We start from the raw sequence: 13,953 nt of genomic DNA, 5'->3' as shown, positions 1-13,953 counted from the left end.
TTCAGGAAATTCCCAATATGTAGGCTGTGTTCCCACTTTTGACACGCACCATAGCATCACCATTTTTTTCAGTAAATAAATTTCCAATCAGGTTATTCACATGAAAGTTTCACCAGACTTTATTATTAAATCACGAAATCCAGAAATATAAAGAATTCACAACATTAGTAAACACAGATTGTACGTTATGTATGTTTTCCTTTATTTCTGCTTCTGTTGATGTCCTGAAGGTGTCAGTATGCATATGGGATGATGATGATGATGATGATATCGCTGGTGATATGCTAACAAAGATACTATTGCAATATCTGTCCTTCTGCAGCAATGGCGCCCTGTGCCAGTGTGGGAGTCCGAGGGACAGCCATGCCTCAGTCACTCTGAATGATTACTTTAGTACGGCCATTGTCAGTCACTGGGACCGTTCTCAGCACACATCAGAGTCTCCCACAGATGCTTTTGGAGAGGTGGAGTTTGCAGGAGTCAGTAAGAGGCACAGCTATGTGGGTAACCACATTCCACCATGAAGCCACTGGAAAAAACATTTTAATATTCGTCTATACTGTTACCACGTGTTCCACTCCTGTTTCTAAAGCATCAAAATAAAGTAGCAGTAAAAAGTCTGATAAGGCTCGATAAATTGAAAAAAAGGCTTATAGTTGAAATGTTTTTCTAAGACAAATTTAAATAGTGAAGTTAATGACAATTTATCTCTGATTCAGAATGTAATTTTAATAAGTAGTTGTTACTTAAAATGATTTTGTTTTACGTGAGCTATTTTAGTCGTCATGTACAAATTTAGTCATTGACATGCATCCCAATTTTATTTACAACCCCAATTCCGAAAAAGTTGGGACAGTATGGAAAATGCTAATAAAAACAAAGAGGAGTGATTTGTAAATGTATCCGACTTCTCTGGGCTCGGTCTCATCTGAGACGGACAGTAGCACAGTGGAATCGTGTTTTGTGGTCCGACGAGTCGACGTTTCAAATAGTTTTTAGACAAAACAGCCGTCGTGTTCTCCAGGCCAAAGAGGAAAAGGACCATCCAAGCTGTTATCAGCGTTCGGTCCAAAAGCCAGCGTCTGTCATGGTATGGGGGTGTGTCAGTGCCCATGGCATGGGCTAACTTGCACATCTGTGATGGCATCATTAATGCAGAAAGACATGTACACATTTTGGAGCAACATATGCTGCCATGCAGAGCAGGACAACACCAAACCCACGTTCTGCACGGATTACAAGCTCATGGTTGCGTAAGCAGAGAGTGCAGGTGCTAGCATGGCCTGCCTGCAGTCCTGACCTGTCTCCGATTGAGAATGTGTGGTGCATTATGAAGCGCAAAATAAGGCAACGAAGGCCCTGTACAGTTGTGCAGCTGAAGAAATGCATAATGGATGAATGGGGAAAATTCTGCTTGCTAAATTTAACCAACTGGTGTCTTCACTCAGCATCCAAACTCTTAATAAGTGTTATTAAAAGAAAAGGTTACATGGTGGTAAACAGTCGACTGTCCCAACTTTTTTGGAGTGTGTTGCAGTCATCACATTTGTAAAGAGTGTATGTTTTCAAAAATAAATGTAAGCATCAAATAATGTGTTAATAATGTGTTTTCAATATAGTACAGGGGGAAGTGAATTTTGAAATGAATTTTTTTTTGTTGCATTTTCCATACTGACCAAATATTTTATTGTTGTCATGTAAAAAGAACTTCCCCTGCATATTTGTCGTCATTTTGAATAAAATGCTTGTGTTCAAAGTATGTTGAATTCTAAGTTGTAGACTCGTATTATAGTATGTCTATAAATAAACACTGTATGGCCACAGGTTTGTGGACACCTAACTATCACATCCATATGTGGTTTATGAACATCGCATTTCAGATTTAGTGCTGTTATAGCAGCCCCCACTTTTCTTGGAAGGCTTTCCACAAAGATTTTATGGGGATTTGTCCATTCAGCCACAAGAGCATTCGTGCAGTCAGGCACTGATGTCAGGCGAGGAGGCCTGGGGTGCAGTTGATGTTCTAGTTCATCCCAAAGGTGTTCAGTGGGGTTTGAGGTTAGGGATCTGTGCAGGATACTCAAGTTCTTCCAATCCAACCTTGGAAAACCATGTCTTCTTTTGACTTTGCTTTGTGCACAGGGGCATTGTCATGCTGGAACAGGTTTATTCCTCTTAGTTCCAGTGAAGGGAAATTGTAATGCTACAGCATACAAAGATATTCAATACAATTGTGTGCTTCCAATTTTGTGGCACTAGTTCGGGGAAGAATCCCATATGGGTGTGATGGTCAGGTACCCACAAACTTTTGGCCATATAGTGTAGTATTAGTTTTGGAATAGCTCCAAAGATAGCAGCAAGGGTTTCCCAAGTATGAATTGTAAATTTAAGTTGACAATGGCATGTAAAAACAGTACTGGAATGCAGGATTTTTACCCTGGGACATGACAGAATTAAAGAACACAGTTGAAATATGAATGCATGGTGCTCAGTCTCCTTTTTCGTTTGCCACAGTTTCTCCGTCTTTCCTGGGATACTCCCCCTGCTACCGTTTATTCCATCTTGACCAACCACTGGAGCCTACCAACCCCAAACCTGGTGGTGTCAGTGGTCGGTGGTGTGGGAAAGTCTAAGGTCAAGACCTGGGTGCGAGAGGTTCTAAGGCAGGGATTGGCCAGAGCAGCCCAGAGCACAGGTACAAACACAAACAATCTATCTTTAGATAACATTAAATACAGCCACACTGTCATAAATACTCTATGCTATGCTAACTTGCCCCTACATGTGAATGTGTATATGCATGGTGCCCTGCAGTGGACAGGCATCCCATCCCGGCTGTATTCCTGCCTAAGTATTCCAGGGATAGAAGGATAAAGCCATTTCTGAAGATAGGAATTGGGGCTGTTAATGTTTAATTAGATCATGTGAATGTCTAGATTACTCAAAACACCATAAACATATCTAGACATGCGCTGTTAATTAGTTATATGATATAATATTAATGAGATTAATGCAGGATATTGTTATCTTGTACGCTTCTAATTTTCATTGCTATCTCTGCTTCCTTGTTGGAAGAAGGCTGGTTAGGTAGTCAACGATTGCACTCCTAAATTGAAGTCTGTTGCATTAATGAAATAACATGTAGTGAGTTATTACGTTCACTTCCAACCTCACTTCTTAAAAAGCAATACCCTGCTTTTCAGTATGGCACATTGTCCTCATGCCATTAATGAAAGACATTATTGTTTGTGCAATGCACTTCATGTTTTTCACCATTATGATTGCTTTTCAATCGGCTCAGAATCTTCACCATAGGAAAGTGAGTCTTGGGCATCTCTCTCTCTCTCTCTCTCTCTCTCTCTCCCTCTAACACACACAGGAGCATGGATTTTATCTGGAGGACTGCGGGAGGGTGTTGGAAGGTATCTAGGGGAGGCCGTGAGGGATCACGCTATGGCTGCATCCTCAGTTACCCTCTCTAAAGTAGTGGCCATAGGCATAGCTCCATGGGGTTTGGTATGCAACCGGCAACAACTAATCAACCCAGAGGTAGTTTCCTAATATCTTTCTGTAAATTATTTAAAATGTTAAACGCATTGCTTTTCTCCCATAGACAGCTTTCTGGTCTTAATGTTGGTTTATCCTTTTTAAACAACAAATGCAGTCTTCACATGCAAAACCCAGGGCTCAAACCAACATTAGATATTCAGAGCTGTTAATTAGTTAAACATTCAATCTAACATGGCACACCTGGCCAATAAGAAACACCTGTAAAAGCTGAAATTCTGATCAGTCGTCTCATATTCATCTTTTGATCTCAAACCCAAATGTCTTCAGTGTAAAGAAAAAATAATAGAAAGAGAAGTAGAGAAATATATATTTTTCTAATTTACATTGTAAAATAAAGGTGACCTTGATCACAGTAACAGACTCTAACAATATACTGCACCTTAATCCAAAGCAAAGTGAACACACACACACGCGCTCATGCACGTGAACATGTACAAACAAAGCCACCCCTCAGTCTATTTCTCTGTGTATCTTAGGGCAGTTTTCCTGCCAGCTACTACGTTCCAAACACGTCCCGAGACTCCTGTTATCTGGATAACAACTACCAGGCATTTCTCCTTGTGGATGATGGGAGTGTAAGCCATAGAGGTGTGGAGGCTGATTTCAGAGCCCGTCTGGAGAGCTACATTTCCTACCAGCGCACAGGAAAATCGGGTGAGATACTGTAAAAGGACCACAATTTGTTTAAAGTAAACCATTCTGTCCTTTATAGCAATAGGTTTCAACTAGGCGCAGTATACTAGAGTAGAAAACTGTAAGACAAAATTCTGTATCAACTATATAACCAAAATTCTGTTGATATAACCACCTTAGCCTCACAGGCCTCATTTCTGTGTCTGTATCTCTGTGACTCTGTGTCCCAACACTATCCCCACCCCAACGTGTGCCTGTCCCATGTGCCCCAACACCATCCCCATCCTCATTTCAATGCTTATTAAAGACATCCAGATTCATAAAAGACAAAACGTTATAATGACCTAAATATGCATCATTCTACTCAAAATTAAATGTAATGACAATTTCCTCAATGAATCCAAACAAAAATGTCAGATTTGACTGATTGGACAAAGGTAAAACTTTTCACCTTCATATATTTAAATGCAAAGGCGATATATATTACGCTGCGTACTGCAAGAGGTAGAGCAGGAGGTTGTCTCTGTTTCTCTGAAGTTCTAATGCCTTGTAGTTGGAGAAAGATGGTGTTATTACTCCTCACTTATTTGGCAACATCAACATCAAGCAATAGCATCAAGTTATTTTGTGAGAATGTTTTATCCCTGGGGAAATGCTGCTTAATGTAGGGCCTGGCTTATGAGGCTAATATTATACTAGCTATCCAGGATTAGTATACCTGATGTCGCTCACCAAAAACACTGAGATTATGCTAATGCAGAGTAATGAATGTACTCATTAAATGCACACACTTTCTTGTGTAGGATCTGCTGCTGACTGTCATAGACAGACTTTTTTATTTAGCCAGTGCACAACAAAGATTAAGGAGTGAAGGCTTTATAAGTCTGCTATGCCAGTTTGTATTTGTAAAATTATATGGCATTTCATTTAGGAAGGAATTAAAATGTAGAAAATTATTACCTTGCTGTTTTGGAAATTCACTAGTTGTTTATTGACCAGAACTGCATTAGGCAAAAATGACCAAATGACTAAAATATGACAAACTATAGGCCAAAATTAAATCCAAATTAGCCACTAAAGTCCCACTCCTAATGGATAATCTGTTTAATAAAACATTAACTGGTAGATTGGAGGAATAATTTTGCATACATTCAGCATGTTTCATTTTTCTTGGTCCTGTGAGGACCAAGATGTCAGAGGTCATGTTACACACTCTTAAGGTTGGAGAAGAGTGGTGTGTTGAGCATCCAACTAACATTGCAATGCAGAATAATGCACAACATAAATTCTTCTTTTTATATGTTCAGTAAGTACATTTGTACTATATTGACCCGAGACTGGCGTTATTTTTGACTTCTTAAGATTTAGGGCTAAGGAAACATATCTTGAGATATTGGCGGTGTAAACAATATATTATTTTTTTTTTGCTCTTGTGTTAGTATGTAAAGCAATAAAATAAAGCATGTCTCATAGAACCATAAACATATATTAAATGAGACGCATGCGTTTGCGAATGGATGCTAGTTTTTTATGCCATTCCCATAGGAATGCTGTAAAGTATATCGTCATTCCTGTTGTCAATGCTGGGATCATTTTTATTCTGTTCCCATACCTGTGGATAACCACAGTATGGTTATCCACAGTAACCGCTGTTCCTATTCCTATGCAGCTCTCCAATATAGAGTCTATATTTTAGATTTAGTAGTTCTTTGCAATGATCTGTACATATCCAGTAACAAAACCATTGTATGTTGTGTATAGGAAGCGGAAGCATGGACATCCCTGTGCTGTGTATGCTGGTGTCAGGAGAGCCTTACATGCTGGAGGTCAGTTTTTAAGCACTTGAAACGGTTCCATTTTTGTTTATTCTTTGACATGAGAAGCACTTGAAACTGTTCCATTTTTGTTTATTCTTTGACATGAGAAGGTGCTTGAAGATTCCTGGGAAGTCACTTTCTTCAGGCATTTGTAGTAGTAAGCATTGTTTATATGGTCAAAATTATCTTGAATAAATATTCCAGTCCAAGTCATTAAAAAAAATTAGTACAAAAAGTTTTATAAAAGTTGTCGAATTTTTGCGTTTCTTGTTTTGATTGCTAATTATGCGTTGATTTTAAATGTGTTTGTATGCTAAATCGTGTATTATTTTATTATTCAAAAATGTGATAAGCTACACATAGGCAGCACTTAAATAAGTGCACTATTGCCTCCTGTTGCTGTAGTATATCATATCACCATAATAATGGCATAGTATTAGAACATTTCATTAAGTTTTCAGACCCTTAAACATTTTGGACATAATTGACACAATAATCATAATGACAAAGCTATATGTATGTATGTATGTATTAAGTATGTTTCCTCTCTCTCCATATGTCTTAGAGAATGGATCTCTCCTTGAAGAAGTCTATCCCCTGGTTGGTCCTTGCAGGTTCAGGGGGACTGGCTGACTTGGTAAGCGACATTCTGGACAACGTAATGGCTGCACCAAGCCTGCCTGGGGCGGGGTCAGAAGGCGAGGGGGAGGCGGCTACTAAAACAGATCTCAGGGGGAGAGTAACGGAGAGAGTGCTGAAACACTTTCCCTCTGAACAGGACACTGACAAACTCGTAGACAAGGTAATGAATAACATGGATTTGTTTGTAATGGGGTGGAATGGTGTTGTTTCTGGAAAGTGCAGCATTTGCATTACTGGTGCTGGTTTCTTCTGTTTGTGGAAGGAAAGGTTGTTAAGTCATTTACAGAATAGCCTTAAATGAATTGTTTTATAACCACCATTTATCACTCGCTGAAAACTATATACTAATTTTCAGGAAAATCTGTATCTTAAGTGTTCAATCTCCCTATGTTATATTCGGACAGGTTTTGAGTATTTGCCAGAGCAAAGACCTGATCTCAGTCTATCATGAAGAACATGAGGGCTTAGACGACTTTGATACTGTGCTGCTGAAGGCTCTAGCAAGGGGTACGTGTCACTAATACTACTATTAATCTTCCTTCCTTCTTCTGTGAATAATCTCACTTTGTACCTTCTAGACTGCTGTGCTGCTGCTTCTACTGCTAGACTACTGGAAAGAAACAGCCCAGCTGAAATTTAGGGTGCTTTGTAAGCCTATAAGTCGGATTGCCGAGTCCGAAACTGAGCGGAAGTGATCCTTTTGGTTTGTTTGCTATTTGTTTTTTTAATTTTCTCACTGTATGTCATGATTTCCTCTCGTGCAACGCGCTGGAGCACGTCAGCTTGCTTGAAACCGGAAGCGCAAACTAGAAGCACGAGCGCGTGCTTCCGAGTTTGTCAGTGGCATTGCCTTTGTTTACTTTTGACATGTGTTTTGTTATGGTTTATGTCCTGTCTCCACCCCCTATTGTCATTGGTTGTTTCCCTTATGTGTCATCATTCTTCTCAGCTGTTTTGTGTTCACCCTTGATTACGTTTGGTATTTAAACCCCTTGTGTGTCTCTGTTCAGTGCGAAGTACTGCGTGAGTTTTCCGTATACCAAGCCGTTGCTCTTTGCTTCTGTGCCATAGTTTTGATCTTGTTCTCGCTCTCGTTGTTCGATTCTTGTTTAGTCTGGTTAATGCCCGTTTGCCGATCGCCTGACCTACTGCCTGTTTTTGACCACGCTATTGTCTCACATTTTGGATTTGCCTGCCTGTCTCTACTCTAATAAAGCTCTTATCTGCACTTGCATCCATCCTAACCTACATTACATGACACTGTACATATATAAATGTACTACAAAGCTATAAAAATTTCGCCAGTGTCATGTAGGGCTGAACACGTGCAAATAAAACTCCTTTATTTATTGGTCAGAAATATGACAATGGGGAAAAAAATGAATAATCCTTGGCCAAGGGTAAAAATCATAAAAATAACCCCTGATCACAGAGAACTCAATATATTAACAGATAATTACAGAAACGACTAGTTTAAACATTGTGTGCATCACATCCACTATTTATTTTCTCTTTGTTCATCAGTCCAAATCTTCAGAGCACAACACATTTCAGCAGCTCTGTCCTTTCACTGCTTTAGATTGTGCCCCTCTACTTATTTTAGCAGCTCACGTCTCACAAATGTTACCCACAACCCAATGTTGCTCAACACTCAGCGTGTTTGGTTCACTTCCTGTATTTGGGTCAATTCAGAATAGAAACACTTTCTCACTGCAGTCAAACCGTACTGAGACCACCTCACTTAACTGATCTCAGACCGGTTATTTGGTCCACACTGGAGTGTGATTGTGTTCTCAGCTTCACAAACTAATTGCACCAAAATGGTAATCACACCAAGGTTCAATTTAAATGGACTAAGCACTGCATATGTGAAAGCACCCTTAATTGTCATGCAGATAAGACTGCAAGTATTAGCATGAAGAAGAAAAACACATTACGATCACAGTCAAAGGTGCAATAGCAAAATTGCTTTATTTTTACCAAAAATCTGGAAAATATATAGAACATGATGAAAAATAATGCTTTAAGTTGTGGCCTCAGCACAAGCGTATTATGTGTTTGCAAAAAACAGTTTGTAAAACTTACTTCTAGCCTGGATTTCTTTTTGTTTGTGTTTGGATGGGCCACCTGTCAGTTATTTTGTAGACACTCTCCAACACACTTTCAACGCCACTGCATCTCAGTTAAAAAAAAAAAAATATATATAGCCAAAACCAGTAAGGGCCTTGCACAGCCAGATAATCCCAAGAGCTAAAAAAAAAAAAAAAAACCCACACGCTGTGGTTAAAAAAAATACCAGCAAAAAATCGAATAAACAATGGCAGTGCATTTCAATGATGGTACAGTTTACTACAGTAAAATGTACTGAACCCAGTACTGGCTAACTCCCATGCAGCTATGCTAACAATGCTAATAATGCTATGTAAACAATGCTAACAGCAATAGGTTCAGCTGAAAAATCTCTGAGAGCTCATTATAAAGAGAAACAGGGTAGCAGAGGCACAAAAACCATTATGAGTCGAATTCCTCATGTTTTTAGTGCAATAACTAGGCTTTCAAACACTTAAATGACAGAGTGGGGAAAAAAGCTAACATTAGCTATTGCTAACATCGGTTAGCTTGTGTAACCCAAAGGTTAAATAGGCAATAGGTAAAATAGATAAATAAGTCCTGAGTGAAGTGGATATGCAATAAATGTTTATGTACAAGTGATTATACATTTTATGTAATAACTATATACAAGTGCGTTATGCTGAAAAGATCGCTTGTGAACTTAAAAGGAGTTTTTTGTGAGCCTTGATATCATCCAATACGAGGGCATATTGTTATTTATTGAGACATGAGCCTGTAAGGTTGAGTGTTACTACAACCCAGCCAATAGAATGGTGAGGCGTTCTCAGCCGTTCACGCTAGCGAGGGAGATGGGATGTTATGCCAGTGGTAACTGAATCATCGTAGCGGTATGTTGATACTTACTTTCTGTTACGGGCGTTAACTACTAACAGTGTAGAATAGCTGGTTACACTTGCATACTGGGCTTGAGGAGACACTGGGGACTATTTATTGTACTATTTCCTGACATCCATTTTTACAAATATGGACATGTGAGCAATAGCGCTATTAATCTTCCGGTGAGATAGTGAATAATGGCAGCAAATTCAATTCAGTTAAATTAAATTTTATTTGTATAGCGCTGTTTACAATGTACATTGTCTCAAAGCAGCTATACAATAACATATAAACAAAGGATACAGATTTTAATTGTGTGAATTTATCCCTATTGAGCAAGCCGGTGGCAAAGGTGGAAAGGAAAAACTCCCTAAAATGTTATGAGGAAGAAACCTTAAGAGGAACCAGTCTCAGAAGGGAACCCATCCTCATCTGGGTAACAACGGAGAGTGTGAAAGTAAAAGAAAGTACATTATATTTTTTACATGAAGTCTGTTTGTTGAATTAGTCCACTGTTCACCAAAGTAGACCTGAATGCAAAATTGTATGAGGTAATTGCAGTCCCAAGGCCATAGTAGCAACCATAGTTCCAGCAACCACAGCGAAAATGTCTATGTGGAATTGAGGTCCAAAACTATTTCATGGTACTTCAAGCGGTACCATCCTAATCAATCTCCAGGCTGTAGCCTCCAGTTGATGGGAGCTCCATCCAGAGGTAGGGTATTCAGATGGGTCAGGCAGGTCCGGAGTGCAGAAAGGGTCAGGGTCACTGGCATCTCCATAAAATCATGTGTGGCTCGACAGAAGCAGAGAGGGAGGTAAAGAGAGGGAGAGATCATTAGATATGCTTACTATCCCGTGATGGATAAGACTGTTTACTTTGCATAAAAGAAGGTCTGCTCATGGCAAGATTGAGTAAACCAATATGTTTTCAGCCTAGACTTAAACACAGAGACTGTGTCTGAGTCCCGAACACTAATTGGAAGGCTGTTCCATAACTGTGGGGCTTTGTAAGAGAAAGCTCTTCCCCCTGCTGTAGCCTTCGCTATTCGAGGTAGCAACAAATAGCCTGCACCTTTTGCTCTAAGTAGGCGTGGTGTATCATAGAAGACCAAAAGTTTGCTCAGGTACTGTGGCGCACGACTGTTCAGTGCTTTATAGGTCAGTAGTAGTATTTAATAATCAATGCGAAATTTCACTGGGAGCCAATGCAGTGTAGATAAGATTGGGGTGATGTGGTCATATTTTCTGGTTCTAGTAAGGACTCTTGCAGCTGAAATCTGGACTAACTGGAGCTTGTTTATGCTCCTGCTGGAACATCCAGACAGTAAGGCATTACATTAATCTAGCCTAGAGGTGATGAAAGCATGAACTAATATTTCTGCATCATGTAGTGTCATTATATTTCTTATCTTAGCAATATTTCTGAGGTGAAAGAAGGCTATCCTAGTAATACTATCTTCATGAGCGTCAAATGAAAGACTGGGGTCAATAACCACACCAAGGTCTTTTACCGTGGCACATGATGAAACGGAAAGAAAATCCGAAAAAAGCAAATACGGCTTGTAAACACTGCACCATCCCAAAATGCACAACTAATTCAAGTAGACATCTGTATTTGAGCTTTCACTCATTTCCCACCAATGTGCTGGTGAGAATTGGCTTTGGGCTATTCACCAGGATGAGGTTAAACATTTTAACAAGTGAAAATGTCCAAATTGGGCCCAATTAGCCATTTTCCCTCCCCGGTGTCATGTGACTTGTTAGTGTTACAAGGTCTCAGGTATGAATGGGGAGCAGGTGTGTTAAATTTGGTGTCATCGCTCTCACACTCCCTCATACTGGTCACTGGAATTTCAACATGGCACCTTATGGCAAAGAACTCTCTGAGGATCTGAAAAAAAGAATTGTTGCTCTACATAAAGATGGCCTAGGCCATAAGAAGATTGGCCAGACCCTGACACTGAGCTGCAGCACGGTGGCCAAGACCATACAGCTGTTTAACAGGACAGGTTCCGCTCAGAACAGGCCTCGCCATGGTCGACCAAAGAAGTTGAGTGCACGTGCTCAGCGTCATATCCAGAGGTTGTCTTTGGGAAATAGATGTATGAGTGATGCCAGCATTGCTGCAGAGGTTGAAGGGGTGGGGGGTCAGCCTGTCAGTGCTCAAATCATACGCCGCACACTGCATCAAATTGGTCTGCATGGCTGTCGTCCCAGAAGGAAGCCTCTTCTAAAGATGATGCACAAGAAAGCCCACAAACAGTTTGCTGAAGACAAGCAGACTAAGGACACGGATTACTGGAACCATGTCCTGTGGTCTGATGAGACCAAGATAAACTTATTTGGTTCAGATGGTGTCAAGCGTGTGTGGCGGCAACCAGGTGAGGAGTACAAAGACAAGTGTGTCTTGCCTACAGTCAAGCATGGTGGTGGGAGTGTCATGGTCTGGGGCTGCATGAGTGCTGCTGGCACTGGGGAGCTACAGTTCATTGAGGGAACCATGAATGCCAACATGTACTGTGACATACTGAAGCAGAGCATGATCAGTATGCATTATTCCAGCATGATAACGACCCCAAACACACCTCCAAGATGACCACTGCCTTGCTAAAGAAGCTGAGGGTGAAGGTGATGGACTGGCCAAGCATGTCTCCAGACCTAAACCCTATTGAGCACAAGGTCTCTAACATCCACCAGCACCGTGATGTCGTCATGAAGGAGTGGAAGAGGACTCCAGTGGCAACTTGTGAAGCTCTGGTGAACTCCATACCCAAGAGGGTTACGGCAGTGCGGGAAAATAATGGTGGCCACACAAAATATTGACACTTTGGGCCCAATTTGGACATTTTCACTTAGGGGTGTACTCACTTTTATTGCCAGCGGTTTAGACATTAATGGCTGTGTGTTGAGTTATTTTGAGGGGACAGCAAATTTACACTGTTACACAAGCTGTACACTCACTACTTTACATTGTAGCAAAGTGTCATTTCTTCAGTGTTGTCACATGAAAAGATATAATCAAATATTTACAAAAATGTGAGGGGTGTACTCACTTTTGTGAGATACTGTATATAAAATCTGTTTTTGATAGGTAGATTTTTTTTTGCTTTTTTAATTACTTTTCATAACTTTTATGATTTTCTTAAAATTACATTTGTAAAACTAGATAGTGGACAGGTATGGAACATGAATGATATAAAATGTTTCTAAGCACTATAACTACTTTGAAAAAGAGAACAATAGGTTGTAATAACATAGAATATTTTGCATGTAAAACATGTTGCATTCCATTCGTCTTGCATTCTAAAAACATTCAAATATGCATGATGTAAATTGCGACGAAGGGCACGTCTCCTTATCCATGACATTTTAAATCAGTCAGTGGGACACCTGTGCTTACTTACATCCACGTCCATGTCAGTTGCTGTGCGGTCCAAGGGATGTGCTGCTCCGGCTCTCAGCCACTCACTGAACAGAGCAGACGCAGAGAGAGGTGTGAGTGCAGCAGGAAAGCAAGACCTCGTGCTTGCAGGACAGTACTGCCAACATCTGGAAAGTCGCTAAGCTTTGTCCAAAAAGTCGCTAGATTTGTCACTAGGTATTTATTTATTTATTTAATTTTTTTTGCAAAAAAAGTCGCTAAAGGGGTCTGAAAAGTCACTAAGTTGGCAACACTGGTCTGCACTGACAGCTAGATAAAAGGCTGGCTAAGCTCTACCTCTCCTCTGCAAAAAGAAAATACAGAAGGAGAGGGAACATGGAGCTCTTCATTTACACACATTCTATCTGAAAAGCAATAAAATACCCAAATGATGCACTGTCTGTGTTTTGTGCCCCCTTTCCGATCCTCCCTGGTTGAGAACCACTGCTCTAGTGGAATGAGCCCCTATGCCCAGAGGTGTAGCGAGACCGCGCGCCTCATAAGCGATAGACATTGCTTCCACTATCCAATTAGAGATGCGCTGCTTCGACACAGCATCACTTCTACTCTTGCTGCCATAGAAAACCAGCAACTGCTCTGACTTATGCCACTGGCCGGAGCGGTGGACTTAAGTACAAAGAGCCCTTACTGGACACAGCAGGTGCAATTTCTCTTGTTCCGGTGTGAGGAATGGAGGAGGGCAGAAAGCCTGCAACACTACTTGCTGGGCAGCAGACGTAGGCACTTTAAGAATATAATCCGGCCTAGGATATAGGAAGGCCTTGGCTAATCCAGGGGCAAAGTCAAGACAGGAAGGGGCAACATAGAGAGCTTGTAGATCTCCTACTCGCTTGAGAAATGTCAGGGCCAGCAGAAGAGCTACCTTCTCAGAGAAGCTTCTCAGAGGCTGACTCTAAG

At 40.5% G+C, this 13,953-nt stretch overlaps 1 protein-coding gene across 1 annotated transcript in view; it reads left to right on the top strand.

The window, feature by feature from the left end:
- Nucleotides 1–13,953, top strand: part of LOC128616880 (transient receptor potential cation channel subfamily M member 4-like) — a 39,752-nt gene that overhangs the window by 2,616 nt on the left and 23,183 nt on the right. The window contains exons 3-9 of the mRNA XM_053639733.1: nt 323–500; nt 2,515–2,695; nt 3,380–3,549; nt 4,047–4,224; nt 5,965–6,029; nt 6,586–6,822; nt 7,067–7,169. Coding sequence (XP_053495708.1) covers nt 323–500; nt 2,515–2,695; nt 3,380–3,549; nt 4,047–4,224; nt 5,965–6,029; nt 6,586–6,822; nt 7,067–7,169 — 1,112 coding nt within the window. The remainder of the gene's footprint in view (nt 1–322; nt 501–2,514; nt 2,696–3,379; nt 3,550–4,046; nt 4,225–5,964; nt 6,030–6,585; nt 6,823–7,066; nt 7,170–13,953) is intronic.

The sequence above is a fragment of the Ictalurus furcatus genome, chromosome 13 (assembly GCF_023375685.1).
Source record: "Ictalurus furcatus strain D&B chromosome 13, Billie_1.0, whole genome shotgun sequence".
NCBI classification, from domain to species: Eukaryota; Metazoa; Chordata; class Actinopteri; order Siluriformes; family Ictaluridae; genus Ictalurus; species Ictalurus furcatus.
This window is presented reverse-complemented; position numbering and strand designations above follow the sequence as displayed.